Here is a 16,097-nt window from a genome sequence, read left to right as displayed (position 1 = left end):
AACAAGAAAGGAAGCTAGCTTCGGCAAGCCGAAGCTTATATACCCATGCAGTCATCAAATATGTCGAACAAAACGCATAAAAGCTAGACAACATCGAAGCTAAGACAATTTTTCTACTCATTTTCCATATTTACGACTATAGATCATATGGGAGCTATATGATATAGTCGTCCGATTTTGATGAAATTCAATTCGTTATTCAAGAGTCGTTAGAAAACTCTAAATTTCAAAAATAATGATTGTCTGATGAAAAACAACGATGTTGTAACGATGCTTCTCAGGCCGGGATAGACCGTGCCAGAGATCCTTACAAGAAATTTGTAATTTACAGGGGAACTTGTTTATGAAAGGAATTGTCGAGCGCGGGTTTTGGATCAATGGTACTTCGGCTTTGGCCACACTGCGTACCCTCTAGCGAGCTCTGCGCCGTTAGCTAGCGGAGAGGGGAGCGGGAGGGGAGCTCCCACGTGCCGGTGAGACACCTGGCTGTACCGAAGCTATGCTTGGTAGGACAGATTAGGAACACGTGAGCGTGTCTGAGAGGGCCCAGGAATACTAGCTACGGCACGGGAACGGGGCACGCCGACGTCCTCTGGGTTAACCAGGAAGGGTCGTAGCCACGCCGGAGGGATCGCCAACCACTGGCAGGGATTGGGATATCAATCCAACAGGGGCACGCCGACGTTCTCCGGGTTGACGAGGAATAGTCGTAGCCACGCCTGAGGGATCGCTAACTACTGGTAGGGATTGGGATATGAATCCAACAGGGGCACGCCGACGTTCTCTGGGTTGACCAGGAATTGTCGTAGCCACGCCTGAGGGATCACTAACTTCTGGTAGGGATTGGGATATAAATCCAACAGGGGCACGCCGACGTTCTCTGTCTTAACCAGGAATTGTCGTAGCCACGCCTGAGGATTCACTAACTACTAGTAGGGATCGGAGAGGTTAGGGTTAGGGTTAGTTTCTATGAAGTCTACGAAATTAAATACGCACTGGAATTAAATGATAACAATTTATAACTTCACTTTATTTGATCTGGTCCTGCCTTGTTTCCCTGCTGCTGCACCGATGTCTGTTTGTTAAGCCGCGGTGTCTGTATCGTGTGTATAATGGTTGTTTGATTAAACCGCGGTGGCTGTACTGCGCGACGCGCGTTGGTTCTCGAGACACGTGATTTGGTTTTACCTGGTCGTGGAGCTTTCATCTGCTCCCTGCGGCGGACCGGGGCAGAAGAGAAGCCGAGTTGCGGAGCGCACGTCTGCTCGCTACGGCTGTCCGGAAAGGAAGAGATCGAGTTACGATCACGATCCTCTGTCCCGGCTGTCAACGTGGCGATTTTGACAGCGTCGCGATCTGACAACGTGTCAACCGTCAGCGTGTTGATCGATAGTGCCGTAAATGGCAACGTGGTTCAGGACGCGAAGTAAATGGCAACATGGTTCAGGACGCGAAGTAAATGGCAACGTTGTTCGAGCTTAAATTTAAATCTTATTTGTATGTAACGGTTTAGCAGATGTACTTAAAACTACAAAACAAAATACTTCAAGGCGTTTATCTTACATGACTAATGAAATATAACAATAAGGATATAAAAAGATAAACAAAAGAAAGTATGTGCGCCTCATTGAATGAGGCGTCACACCCCCTTCCTACTTCGGGGGGTCAAAAAGAATGGAGATGGAGCCGTGTGTTCGGCTGGTGACCCGGTAGCTTCCCTTTGGGGCGAACATTTTCAGACCCCATTTGTGAGGCTTAGCTGGATTGTATTGCTTATATGACGATTGACCTGGAAACCAAATTTAAATTGAAGATATATTTTTCTAATAAATTTAAATTTGAATACCTTTGTACGCAATGATTTGCTTATCAACGCTTTGATGCTCTTCTTGGGGTAGTTTACCGAAACTTTCTTTGAGAATGTCTAGTAAAGGGCGTATCTTGTACAGCTTATCATAATTCTCATCCCCTTTTTTGGATTGTTTAGTGTTATCGTTGAAATGTAAACGTTATTTTATTTTTTCAAACCTTCCTCGTGGCATTGAATCTGATATAGCAGTAAGCTTTAATTCTTTTGACCAAGCCATTTTCAGTTGCGGAACTTTTATTACTCCCAAGTATAACAAAATTCCAATATATCGCTTGATAAGAGGCCAACATTAAAAAGTATTAAAATAAAGCTTAGAAGGAACCTTTACTGAGCGCCAATTCGTTTCAAAATTGTATTTTCCAAAATTGTGCCGCGCCTGATGATGGATCTCTGTGATTCTTGGAGAACTTGCCATTTTTGATGGCACCAAGTGTTAGCAAGTGTGTAAAGTCCGCCAAATGGTGTTTTAGACACCTTGTTGGCCTCATAATGAGCCAAACCGGCGCAGGACATGGTGAAATTTGAGGCCTTTTTCACTAGAAGCCGCTTATCTCGAACGTTAAACTTTGTTTTTTGGAGCCCTTTATAATTTTTTTTTTTATAGTTTTCATTATCTGTTAATTAATTGTGTACAACATTTCTCGATTTTTTTTATTTTCGTGGCGATTTGGCTCACATTAAGGCCTGAGTCCAAATATGCATAAATTTTCCCCCATAATTTTCCCATCTTTATCCTGGAGTGCCGATCCAAGGCCTTTTTTAGTTTCATTTGATCAATAATAGCATCAGATTGAAAAAAAAAACGTTTTAAACAAACTGCGCACTGTACACAAGTGATTACTGACAAGTGTCCTATCCAAATGAAACGATTTTCAGCATGCAAAAAACCATGCAGCAGTGCAAAAACTCAAATAAAAAAGTAGGGAAAGCAATAATGAAAAAATGTAACTTCATTTTAGAATCATAATAGAACAGAGATTATAACTTAAAAAACAATTTTAGCTTTCAACGATTTTTGTCTTCGCTACGAGCGATTAACCATAAATGTTGCTAGGTGTCCTATCCAAATGAAACGAACTGTATATTCAATCTCTATTGATTCTCCTTTGTCCACGATATCTTTTAAATTCTTCTCCAGAACTGCAGAGATATCTTCCATTTCATCACCACTTTCTTCGTCAGTGGAGGCATCCCAATCAAAGTTGATAATCCTCTCAATGTCTTCATTTGATAAACCTTTCTCTTTCGGTCTCATAGTATGGTGTGTATATATTATGTATTGCAATGGCCCAAAGTTGCCCACAAGCAACTTTACAACTTTGAAAATGCGTCACCTCTTTATTATTGAAAATTAATTAAATTAAATCTTAATTGTAGATGGTTGAATATATATGTTTTTGTTGAGACACTTGTAGGCTTTATCAAAATTTTCTTTATGTGATTCTATTTTGTCCTTTATGTCTTCCCACTCCATTGACATTTATAATTTAATTATAATGTTGGCAAAAATTTTAAATCACTATAAGCTTAATAATTTCTCAAAATTAAATTATTTAAATTCCCTTGTTTTTTTTTTTTTTTTTTAAGTGTACATTAATTTATTTAAATTTAAATTTATTTTATTTATCTATTTTATTTTTAATTTTAGCCTTATAAATAACAATTTTAATTTTGTTTGTTTTTAAATTTTAAATTTATTCATTTCTTTTATTTACATTTTAATCTTGTATATGTATATACATAGGTAATAATTTTAATTTGGTTTGTTTCAAATTTTAAATTCATTCATAATAATTTTAATATGTATATTTTAATTTTAGCCTTATAAATAACAATTTTAATTTTGCTTGTTTTAAATTTTAACTTCATTCATTTCTTTTATTTACATTTTAATCTTGTATATATACATAGGTAATAATTTTAATTTGGTTTGTTTCAAATTTTAAATTCATTCATAATAATTTTAATTTTAGCCTTATAAATAACAATTTTAATTTTGTTTGTTTTTAAATTTTAAATTCATTCATTTCTTTTATTTACATTTTAATCTTCTATATATACATAGGTAATAATTTTAATTTGGTTTGTTTCAAATTTTAAATTCATTCATAATAATTTTAATATTTTTTTTTTTTTTTTTTTTTTTTTTTTGTTTTTAAATTTTATAACAACGGCGTTTTCGCCAAGTTGATTTTTATTTTTTTTTTGTTATTGTTGTTGTTGTTGGTGTCGTCTTTGTGCGTCAGTTTCTTGTTGCTTTTCGATGGCGTCAATCCTTCTCCATATTTCGCAGGCTTCGTCCCAAGGTGGTGGTGGCTCGTGGTTGACGAGCGATAGCAGTGCTGCTCGTAGCCTTCGGAGTTTGACGATCTTCCCTCCTCGCTGTCTTTTTGCTGGCGGTGATGCGTTTGGTGTTTTCCATACGACGCGTGGTTTCGGGCCGGCTTCTGGGTTGATTATTAGCGCCTCCTTGATGGCCTCCAGGTGTTCGCTTTTTTCGCCTTTCCACTTGAAGTAACGTTGTTGGGCCCACTGTATGGATTCTCCAACCTTTCGTCCTGCAGGTGCGGCTCTGATGTGGATGTAGCCTGTATATTGTCTACGGCTTTTTTGTTCTGAATATTGAGCATGCCGTATAGTATTGGCTTGGGCTCTTATATATATATTTTTTTTTTCTTTGCCGATAATAGGCAGGATCGTCATGTAGTACGCCTACTTGAATGATTTTATTCGAGCTCAAGGCCCGTCTTTTATACGTTTTTGGTTTACATTGGTTCTTATGCATAAGCTTAATCCTAACTGTTCTTATGTACTTATCGTAATCTTACATTAGTCAATATGAAACATATGGTAATTAAAGGAGCTTTGAAGTTTAGTTACATTGATCGGTCAAAGGAGCTTTGAAGCTTTTAAGCGTGGTTTATGTCTGTTATACAAAGGTTGTTATATTTGATGTTTACCTATATATGAATGTTATACGAATGTTACAAACTAAAGCAACGACCAATACTGCGAAATCGGTGTCAAAGGCTCCATCGCCAACTGCAATGTCAACAAAAACCGTAAGCTACGAAAAGCAACAAGCGGTTCCGGTCATACAGAACGGTATGGATCGCTACATCCAGATTAAGAGTAAGCTTACTTAACAAACCAAAGACCGTGCAATCCAAACCAAAGAAAAAACCAGGATTTCCAACAACAGCAACAGATTTTCCGTCTTAGCAGATGGTGAGAGCCAAGCTGAGCCGGAGCCACTGACTCAAAAGAAACCAAAGCCCCCACCTATTTATATTAGGGAAAAAAGCTCAAACGTCCTGGTCAACAAAATTGTTGCGCTGGTCGGGGCAGAACATTCTCATGTTGTTCCGCTTATTAAAAGGAACATCCACGAAACGAAAGTTCTAATCAAAAATGAAGAACACTACCGAACTGTGTCTAATTACCTGGAGGAAACAAAAAATAACTTTTAAACCTACCAACTAAAAAGCAGTAAAGGGCTACAAGTAGTACTAAAAGGAATCGAACCCGACGTCTCCCCCTCTGAGATACTAGAAGCCCTTAAAAACAAGGGATTCTCTGCTAAGCATGTTAGCAACATTATCAAAAAAATAAAAAGCCGCAACCACTCTTTAAGGTCGAGCTCGAGCCAGATAGCAAAACCCTAAAGAACAAGAAAGGAAGCTAGCTTCGGCAAGCCGAAGCTTATATACCCATGCAGTCATCAAATATGTCGAACAAAACGCATAAAAGCTAGACAACATCGAAGCTAAGACAATTTTTCTACTCATTTTCCATATTTACGACTATAGATCATATGGGAGCTATATGATATAGTCGTCCGATTTTGATGAAATTCAATTCGTTATTCAAGAGTCGTTAGAAAACTCTAAATTTCAAAAATAATGATTGTCTGATGAAAAACAACGATGTTGTAACGATGCTTCTCAGGCCGGGATAGACCGTGCCAGAGATCCTTACAAGAAATTTGTAATTTACAGGGGAACTTGTTTATGAAAGGAATTGTCGAGCGCGGGTTTTGGATCAATGGTACTTCGGCTTTGGCCACACTGCGTACCCTCTAGCGAGCTCTGCGCCGTTAGCTAGCGGAGAGGGGAGCGGGAGGGGAGCTCCCACGTGCCGGTGAGACACCTGGCTGTACCGAAGCTATGCTTGGTAGGACAGATTAGGAACACGTGAGCGTGTCTGAGAGGGCCCAGGAATACTAGCTACGGCACGGGAACGGGGCACGCCGACGTCCTCTGGGTTAACCAGGAAGGGTCGTAGCCACGCCGGAGGGATCGCCAACCACTGGCAGGGATCGGGATATCAATCCAACAGGGGCACGCCGACGTTCTCCGGGTTGACGATGAATAGTCGTAGCCACGCCTGAGGGATCGCTAACTACTGGTAGGGATTGGGATATGAATCCAACAGGGGCACGCCGACGTTCTCTGGGTTGACCAGGAATTGTCGTAGCCACGCCTGAGGGATCACTAACTTCTGGTAGGGATTGGGATATAAATCCAACAGGGGCACGCCGACGTTCTCTGTCTTAACCAGGAATTGTCGTAGCCACGCCTGAGGATTCACTAACTACTAGTAGGGATCGGAGAGGTTAGGGTTAGGGTTAGTTTCTATGAAGTCTACGAAATTAAATACGCACTGGAATTAAATGATAACAATTTATAACTTCACTTTATTTGATCTGGTCCTGCCTTGTTTCCCTGCTGCTGCACCGATGTCTGTTTGTTAAGCCGCGGTGTCTGTATCGTGTGTATAATGGTTGTTTGATTAAACCGCGGTGGCTGTACTGCGCGACGCGCGTTGGTTCTCGAGACACGTGATTTGGTTTTACCTGGTCGTGGAGCTTTCATCTGCTCCCTGCGGCGGACCGGGGCAGAAGAGAAGCCGAGTTGCGGAGCGCACGTCTGCTCGCTACGGCTGTCCGGAAAGGAAGAGATCGAGTTACGATCACGATCCTCTGTCCCGGCTGTCAACGTGGCGATTTTGACAGCGTCGCGATCTGACAACGTGTCAACCGTCAGCGTGTTGATCGATAGTGCCGTAAATGGCAACGTGGTTCAGGACGCGAAGTAAATGGCAACATGGTTCAGGACGCGAAGTAAATGGCAACGTTGTTCGAGCTTAAATTTAAATCTTATTTGTATGTAACGGTTTAGCAGATGTACTTAAAACTACAAAACAAAATACTTCAAGGCGTTTATCTTACATGACTAATGAAATATAACAATAAGGATATAAAAAGATAAACAAAAGAAAGTATGTGCGCCTCATTGAATGAGGCGTCACACCCCTTCCTACTTCGGGGGGTCAAAAAGAATGGAGATGGAGCCGTGTGTTCGGCTGGTGACCCGGTAGCTTCCCTTTGGGGCGTTGGAGGCGGTTCCGCTGTCGGGACCTGGCTTGTAGCGCTCGGGCTTGGATGATGTCTACAATGTGCACTAACGGAGCAGCTGGATCGCCTCCATCGGGCAGCCAGTCCAGGACCATGCTCTCGACCTCTGGTGGGAGTTCGGCCATCAGGGCGTCCATTGCCTCGTCCGATATCCCCAACTCCAGTGTGTCGGCGCCGGCTTCCGATGGAGTTTGGACGCGGATAGGGTGCCTGGTGGCACTCACTGTCGGATGCGGTTGCTGGGTACGCTTCCTCCTGCGGCTGCGTCGGAATATGGCGACGTCGTCTTCGTCGGAGTTACTCGACTGGGACGACCAGGCCATAGATTTCCCACTGGCCGTGTCCGATGATTCCGCATGGTTCAGCTGGCGAGCAGCGTCGTGAGCGGCATAAGTGCCCTCTACTCGCAGCATCCTGAGAGCGACCGGTATCCGATTGAAAGTGGCGTGTGCGCTTCCCAAGGGAAAGATGTCGTGGTCGTCCGGTTCTTCAACACAAACTGTGGAGCCGTAGGCTGTTTGGGGGTTCTTTGTGGCTGGCGTCAAGTCCAGGGCTGCGTCAGGAGCGGCGTATGCGTACTTTGACTGGCCAACCATGTCGATGGTTCCGTGGTCCGGGCGCAGCACAGCGCTGAATGCGGTGCTCGGCGGAGCCGTAGGGTCCAGGGCATCGCCAGGAGCGGAGTGAACGCGCTCGGGCTTACGAGCTTGGCCGGTGGTTGAGTGCCCAGAGGGCGACGCAGTGCTGAGACTGGTCCACGACGGGGTCGTTAGGTCCAAGGCGTCGTCAGGAGCGGAATGCACGCGCTCGGGCTGACGAGCCTGGCCGGTGGTTAAGTGCCCAGCGCTGAGTGTGATGCTCGGCGGGGCCGTCGGGACCAGGGCATCGTCAGGGGCGGAGTGAACGCGCTCGGGCTGACGAGCCTGGCCGGTGGTTGAGTGCCCAGCGCTGAGTGTGGTGCTCGGCGGGGCCGTCGGGTCCAGGGCATCGTCGACGTCGCTCGGGTCGGGGCCCACGAGCGCGAGGTTAGGCTCCGGTGAGATTGGAGGTTCTATAATCGGATCCTCTGTTGACCGAAAGGGCATCCGGATCCAGCACGAGGTGTAGTGGACCTGGAGCAACTGGATCCAGTGGCTGTGTCGGGTGACGTACCTTTCGATGTGTTCGAAGAATTGGTGTGGAACGCCTCCATAGCCGACCCCGGCGTCGCTCGGCGTGTCGCGTCCATCGCTGGCTCCCTCGTCGTCGTACCGTGGCCCGTTGCTGTAGTCGCTGTCGTCCTGGACGTATGCCTCCGGGGATGGGGCATACCGTGGTTCGTCGCAGTACCGAGGCGAAACGCCTTCGTAGCGGGTTCCATCGTCGCTCCATGGGTCGCGTGGTCCGCTGGCCCACTCGTCGTCGCTGTCATCTGCAACATATGCCTCCGGGGGAGGGGCACAGCGTGGTGAGGCAGGACGGCGAGGATGCGGAATTTCCCCATCGCGGTGAGGAGGGCTGGCGTTCGCGCTTTCGCGGTCTGCCTCCGACCCGTTGGATGACCGGGCAGAAGGTGGCCTTGTTCGGGTGCGCCGTACCTCGCGCCGGAGACGCCGGTCCCGGGGTTTGGGTGACGGAGCTCGTGGTGGAGTCGCGTCACTCTCACTGCTGCTGCATAGGTCGACAATGTTTGCTTGGTCCATGATAGTTTACTGCTGAATATTTCAAAACAGAGCCTTATCTAGCTTAAGATATGAATATCTATATATATATATGTATGCGCAAAATAATCCTAAGGTCGGGCAGCAGCTAACAGATTTCAGTGAATGAAGTCTTAAAGCTAACAATAGTTTGTTGGTTTATGCTTATAATCACCCCCCGTTGATACTTGGCGTCGTCGCCTCATCTTCTTCGGCTGGAATAGGTAGGCACGGGCCGCTTGCGTCTTCGTGGTTGTCATCTTCGGATTCGCTGATACCTGTAAGGGAGGGAGAATGGAAAGCTTTTAAATCTGCAATATTGGCTAACCGCCCCTTTCGTTCGCCGGGGAGGCGTAACCGAACGATATTGGGAGAGGTGAAGGCCACAACTTTATATGGTCCATCAAACTTCGGCGCTAACTTCGCCGCGAATCCTTCGGAAGCCTTTGAAAGGTGGTGTTGTCGCACCAAAACAAAGGATCCTAGGACCGGACGCCATTCCCTGCGGCGGAGATTGTACTGGCGACCCTGATCTTTGCTTGCTCTCTGTATGTTCCCCTGGACGATGCTGTAGATCTCTCGTAAGTGGTCGGCTCTCTGTGTGGGCGTCTGTGGTGCAGTTCCCGTTCCCGGGGTGACTTGTTCGTACCAAGTTTTGGGTAACCGCGGCTCTCTGCCTTGTAGCAGGAATGCCGGGCTGTATCCCGTCGAGTCGGAGACACTAGAGTTCAATGCAAGAGTGATTTCGGGGCTGAGAGTGTCCCATGTGTTTTGCTGGTCGCCTAGATACTGCGAGATCATCGTCTTGATTGTGCGGTTCGCCCTTTCAGTGGGATTTTCGCGAGGGCAGTAGGGTGCTGTATACTGGAGCTCTACTCCAATACCTGATAGAAAGGTTCGAATTGCTTTGTTAGTAAATTGGGTGCCATTATCGCACACCATTTTCTTCGGTGCTCCGAAGTGACCTAACCTCGTTCACGGAAGGCTCGAATTAGAGACGCTGAGGTTGCTTTGCGTAGAGGGATCAGTTCAATCCATTTAGTGAACGCATCGAAGAAAACAAGTAGCATGTTGTTTCCTTGCTTGGAACGGGGCAGCGGGCCTACGAAGTCTGCACATAGTACTGCAAATGGTTCCTCTACCTGTCTCGTGAGCATCATGCCGACTTGTCTTCTTTGGTCTGCTTTAAACTTTTGGCACAAGACACATTTTCGTACATATGCTCCGACGTCGCGGAACATGCCAGGCCAATAGTATTTCTGAGAGATACGGAGAATGGTCTTCCGTACCCCCAAGTGGCCTGCTGTGGGCGCGTCGTGGCATTCTTGTAAAATTCGTTGGCGATGCTCGCCTGGCAACGGTCTCATGCATAAAATCAAAACTTTCCCGGATACACTCATAAATTACTTGAGTCGTATCTCTACAAATGAGGTGCAACACAACAACATCCGACAACATTTTGTAGTTGCAGTCCCACAAAGAAGCGCACTTGGACCAACTCTATTCGTCCTTTACAGAGCGGATATTCCCACGAGCGACCGACTACTAACATCCACCTTCGCTGACGATACTGGGATCCTCAGCCGCTCCAAATGCCCAGTCCGTGCAACAATTAGCCAACCACCTCACGGTAGTAGAGAAGTGGCTATCCGACTGGCGTAACAAAATAAACGAACAAAAGTGTAAACACGTAACGTTTACTCACAAAAGACAAACATGCTCTCCGATCTACTTAAATAGTACACAGATCCCCCAAGTCAACGAAGTAACGTATCTCGACGTCCACCTCGACAGACTTCTAACATGGCGTAGACACATCGAATGCAAGAAACTACATCTAAAACTAAAAGCCAGCAGCCTTCACTGGATTATAAACGCCCGATCGCCCATGTGTCTGGACTACAAGGTACTGCTTTACAACTTTATTCTTAAATCAATCCATCCAAATGGACCTTGACATTCTTGCACTAAAAGATGAAATAGAGAAGCAAAAAGCGTCATACAAGGAAAAACTCTCAGCCCACCCAAATCCTCTCGCAAGGGATCTGTCTCGGGTTTCCAGAAGAACCCGCCTACAACGTAGCGACCTTCCAACCCAAGATTTGAAAGACTTATTGTTAGTCTCGTAAGGAGAAGATTCAATAAACAAAACAAAGCATTATAAAAAAAAATAAAGGCTAAGCAGCATCGAAGTTATAACGACTTTTCTATTAATTTTTCATATTTTCGATTATTATTTGTATGGCAGCTATATGATATAGTCGTCCGATTTTGATGAAATTCAATTCGTTATTCAAGAGTCGTTAGAAAACTCTATATTTAAAAAATAATGATTGTCTGATGAAAAACAACGATGTTATCATTTTATTTCCGTTAATTCCTTATAGATTTTTCGATCTTTCCTATGGCAGCTGTATGATATATTTTGCCCGATTTTTATGAAATTTTTTTCTCGGTTCAAGGGTAGTTAAAAAAGTCGATGTTGTATAAATAATGGTCGAGGAATAAAAAAAAACGACTTTATAATTTTTTTTACATTATTTATATATGTACATATTTATATATATTTCGATCTTTCCTATGCCAGCTACATATATGATAGAGTTATCCGATTTTGATCAAATTTAATCCGAAATTCAATAGTAGTTAGAAAACGCCATCTGGAAGAAATCAATATGATCGATCTGATCAAAAACAACGGCGATAGAATTTTGTATTTAAATATCTAGTATTGAAGCTATACTATATAGTCGCCCGATCCGGCCCTTTGCGACTAATATCCTGCGTGCAGCAACTACACAACTTTTGGGAAAGTTTCAGCAAGATAGCTTTAAAACTGAGAGACTAGTTTGAAGAGAAACGGACAGACGACAGACAGACACACAGACGGACAGACGTACAGACGTATTTGGATTCAGATCGTAATGCTGATCAAGAATATATATACTTTATGGGGTCTAAGGTGTCTCCTTCACTGCGTTGCAAACTTCTGACTGAAATTATAATGGGAAATTTTCAGCAAGATAGCTTTAAAACTGAGAGACTAGTTTGCGTAGAAACAGACAGGAGGACAGACGGACAGACGTATTCGGATTCTGCTCGTGATGCTGATCAAGAACATATAATATATACTTTAAGGGGTCTGAGGTGTCTTCTACACTGCGTTGCAAACTTCTGACTGAAATTATAATACCCTTTTGCTCTGCAAGGGTATAATTACAAAAAGGGAGTTAAACAAAAGTTATAAATTTAAGAATTAGTTAAGTTATTTAACATTAAAGTGCTTGAACGAAATAAGCTTCGACGACAGAAGTGCCTTGTTTTTTTAGTTTTATATAAAAAGTTGTTTTGTTTTTGCAGATTAGTAAAATTTTCTTTGTCATATATGTAAGTTCATAAAGAGTTTATTTTTGATTTACTGCGTTTAAATTTTTTTGATCTTTTCTAGTTTGGCATCAATGTCGATTTGAAATTTTATTTTGTTCTTGCGCGAAAGAAGCTTCGAGCCACTGTATATACCCTTCCAGACATCAAGTATGTCGAACAAAATACATAAGAGCTTAACAACATCAAAGTTGTGGCGATTTTTCTATTATTTTTAAAAGATTTTTATGAAATTTAATTCGAAATTCAAGAATCGTTAGAAAACTATTGATTCCAAAAATCATTCTTGTCTTCTGATAAGCAACGATGTTATAATTATATTTTCGTTAATTCTATATATATAGATTTTTCGATATTTGCAATGGCAGCTACATATATGATATCGTTGTCCGATTTTTATAATTATTTTTTTTGTATTCGAGGGTAGTTAAAAACTCGATATCCTAAAAATCATGCTCGTGGGATAAAAAACATCATATTTTTCCAATATTTATTTATATATCAAAATCAAAAGCGTAATGTTTTTCGTTATTTTTAATTCTGATAAAAACAAGAAAGGAAACTTATATACCCTTGGAGATCTCAAATATGTCGAACAAAATGCATAAAGCCTAACAACATCGAAGCTATGACGATTTTTCTATTCACTTTTCATATTTTCGACTATAGATCATATGGGAGCTATATGATATAGTTGTCCTATTTTGATCAAATTTAATTCGTAATTCAAGAATCGTAATAAAACTCTATATTCCAAAAACCATACCTGCCTGATGAAAAACAACGATTTTATAATTTTATTTCCGTTATTTCAATATATATTTTTTGATCTCTCCTGTGGCAGCTATATGATAGAGTTATCCAATTTTAATCAAATTAATCCGAAATTCAATAGTACAATAGTTAGAAAACGCCATCTTGAAGAATTCAAGTCGATCTGATCAAAAACAACGGCGTGAGAATTTTTTATTTCATTCTCTCGTATGGGAGCTATCCGATAAAGTCGGCCGATCCGGCCTGTTCCGACTTATATACTGCGTGCAATAACTACACACCTTTTGGTAAAGTTTCAGCAAGATAGCTTTAAGGGGGCTTCTCATGTAAAATTTAAAAAAAATCAAAATATTTTTTTTGTCATAAATCGATAGAATAACGTCTTGAGAGTATATTCCCGAAGTTTTATAACTCAACTCTCAATATTATGGAAAATATCAGTGATTGAACGAGCGCGCTCAAGTTCAAGACCCACACTAACTCAAAACTTTAAATCGTTTTTTCTCAAAACGATGTTTTAAAAAACGCGGTACACGATTACGGAAAAACTACTGAACCGATTTTTGATTTCTAAAAAGTGTCTTGCAGATTATACATTGAACGAGTGCGTGAATATCTGAAATTGTGAAAAAAAAAGTTATTTTATACACTTTTCAGCCCAATTCAGCAAAAAAAAAGACGAAAAAATGACACTTTTTTTTCAAGACGTGATTTCAATATTTTAAAATCGAATTTTTTGAAGTGGCTGACATTCACGCACTCGTTTGAACCTTGCTGCATACAACAAACTTTTTTTGTTTTTTTCAGATGAAAACTTTTTGCTCCACACTGTACCGCAATAAGTCCCTCAGCCGCGTCGAGCTACACGCGACCTTCAATAAGTCCGCCATTTTGTTTTTTAGAATTTTCAAAAAATGTTTTTCTCATACTTTAAACATGTCTTCAAATATGTGCAAAAAATTATTTGTGTAAGTTTTCATTTTCCAAGAGAAAAAAATTCCCAAAAAACCACTGCTTTTTGGCATGTTACATGAGAAGCCCCCCTTAAAACTGAGAGATTAGTTTGAAGAGAAACAGACAGACGGACAGACGTACAGACGTATTCTGATTCTACTTGTGATGCAGATCAAGAATATATATACTTATGGGTCTGAGGTGTCTCCTTCACTGCGTTGCAAACTTTTGACTGATATTATAATACCCTTTTGCTCTGCAATTGACTAAAATTATAATATCACCTGCAAGGGTATCAAAAACAGACAAAAACATTTTTAGGTCTCACAGTGAACGGCTTAAAAAAAACAAAATTGTTGCTAAATGTGTTCATGTAAGAGGTTGTGAAAATATCACAACGATGAATTATGGTTTTTCAAATGTATATCAAATTGATAAAGTATTGATGATCAAAAAAACCTCGATATGTAAAGTATTTTTACTATTTTTTTTAACTAACCACAAGAACGAAATTAATTTTTTAATGATTTACGGAAAATTTGTTGTGTGACATAAGGGTCCGTCATTCGGCTTTGGGTGCCACAAGCCCCGCATTTAAAATGCTCCCTGCTGTCAACAAAAACTACTAATCCTTGCGTTGCTCATCTTAGAGTCCAACAATTCTTAGCTGCGCGATAATCACTTAAAATATCATGGTTTTATCATTAAAAAATGGCATGCGTAATTTTTTACAAGCGTTTTTCTAAAAATGCCGAAACCAATCCCTATTATAATTCTTAAATTACAAGTGTTTCCTAGGACAGCTACTTTATGATATTATACAAAATTTTCGTCCACACTGCGATGGAAGATTCCGACTGAAACAGTACATAAATCCTTTTTCATAGAACATCAAAAATCTTACAAATAAAATGTAATGTATTTATTATTTTGGCTACAACATTTACTTTTAAGAATCTTTTGGAATACCCAGCTCAAAGTTGCTCCATTTTGAAGGATTTGGGTAGTCGAATTCGCCCTGTAAAAAGAACTTTAAACAAAATCACTTAATAAAATTTAAACTCACCGTTATATGATCAGGTTCATGCCACAAGTGCCACATTACCCACCACCACATAGCACCACCAACAGTAACAGCTCCTACTTTTGTTGCCCTCGAGTGCGGCGGGGGAGCATTACGGTAAGACACACTAAAATTCTTATGTAAGTTAACAAGAATAAAAAGTTTTCGCTGTGATTAAACTTACACATGACTTTCTCTTAAAATTATATTACGCGTCATACTCAGGCGGTGTAAACAACCGATCGAGGTTCGAAAAGAACCCACTTTCATCGCTATATTCATGGTTCTCGAAAAATTTTAAAATAAGCTTCGAATCGTATGTTGTAACCATTTACCTATCTTATTAGTAAGACCAAACTATTTCAATTATAGGATAATGGTATATTTCCACTTCAATTCATCAAAGCTTAATTTTGAAACTCATACCACAATGTGCGTCACAAAAAAACTGGGTGAATTAGCGGCGATTGTGGAACAGTGAAAAATGGAACATCATAAGTGTTTTTGTTTTAGCGCACGATTTCAGTTTATGGAAAATCACTTTACTTATTTTTGTATATAGCAATATCGTATTTAACATACCAGAAAAAAAAACAAATTCCTCGCCTTTTACAGAGAGTTTTCCGCTTTGCACGGTATTCCGTTCGATTAGCTTTTAATAGACCTAGATATTAAAAAAACCAAAATATTATTAAAATATTATCGCTATTTGTAAGAGATTATTGTCTTCTATTTTTCCACATGAAAATAAATATTTGTACAGATGAGAATCTACATAGATATATGAGCTATTGATGAACTCAAAGTGCAAATTTTTTATGCTTACCAATACCATGCGTTATGCACGACTTGTCCAAAATTGCGGCTCGTTCAAGAGAATCTGAAACGCTCAAATTCTTCTTAAACGATTTTGAACTTAAAGAACAGCCTAAGGAAGTGGAGCCATTGTGTACGACT

At 41.3% G+C, this 16,097-nt stretch overlaps 3 protein-coding genes across 5 annotated transcripts; all 3 read right to left on the bottom strand.

The window, feature by feature from the left end:
- Positions 1 to 1,001: 1,001 nt before the first annotated feature.
- LOC122320323 lies at positions 1,002 to 8,993 on the bottom strand. Its single transcript, XM_043208500.1, has 2 exons — positions 7,243 to 8,993; positions 1,002 to 1,706 (listed from the first exon to the last, which is right to left on the bottom strand). The coding sequence occupies exons 1-2, from the start codon at positions 8,966 to 8,968 to the stop codon at positions 1,666 to 1,668; spliced, it is 1,767 nt and encodes a 588-aa protein (XP_043064435.1). The 5' UTR covers positions 8,969 to 8,993; the 3' UTR covers positions 1,002 to 1,665.
- A 112-nt stretch (positions 8,994 to 9,105) lies between these two features.
- Positions 9,106 to 10,035, bottom strand: LOC122320311. The gene is made up of 3 exons (XM_043208490.1): positions 9,936 to 10,035; positions 9,329 to 9,849; positions 9,106 to 9,243 (listed from the first exon to the last, which is right to left on the bottom strand). Exons 1-3 carry the CDS (start codon positions 10,033 to 10,035, stop codon positions 9,106 to 9,108), a joined length of 759 nt encoding a protein of 252 aa, XP_043064425.1.
- Positions 9,109 to 15,494, bottom strand: LOC108091718 (NADH dehydrogenase [ubiquinone] 1 beta subcomplex subunit 2, mitochondrial-like). 3 transcript variants are annotated; one of them, XM_017191061.2, is made up of 4 exons: positions 15,325 to 15,494; positions 15,144 to 15,267; positions 15,025 to 15,095; positions 9,109 to 9,243 (listed from the first exon to the last, which is right to left on the bottom strand). In XM_017191061.2, the coding sequence occupies exons 1-3, from the start codon at positions 15,420 to 15,422 to the stop codon at positions 15,027 to 15,029; spliced, it is 291 nt and encodes a 96-aa protein (XP_017046550.1). In that variant the 5' UTR covers positions 15,423 to 15,494; the 3' UTR covers positions 9,109 to 9,243; positions 15,025 to 15,026. The 3 variants fall into 3 exon arrangements, with proteins under 3 accessions (XP_017046550.1, XP_017046551.1, XP_017046549.1); XM_017191062.2 differs by lacking the exon at positions 9,109 to 9,243 and adding an exon at positions 13,250 to 13,266; XM_017191060.2 differs by lacking the exon at positions 9,109 to 9,243 and having other exon boundaries at positions 14,985 to 15,095.
- Positions 15,495 to 16,097: the final 603 nt, after the last annotated feature.

Source organism: Drosophila ficusphila, unplaced genomic scaffold (assembly GCF_018152265.1).
Source record: "Drosophila ficusphila isolate 14025-0441.05 unplaced genomic scaffold, ASM1815226v1 contig_470, whole genome shotgun sequence".
NCBI classification, from domain to species: Eukaryota; Metazoa; Arthropoda; class Insecta; order Diptera; family Drosophilidae; genus Drosophila; species Drosophila ficusphila.
This window is presented reverse-complemented; position numbering and strand designations above follow the sequence as displayed.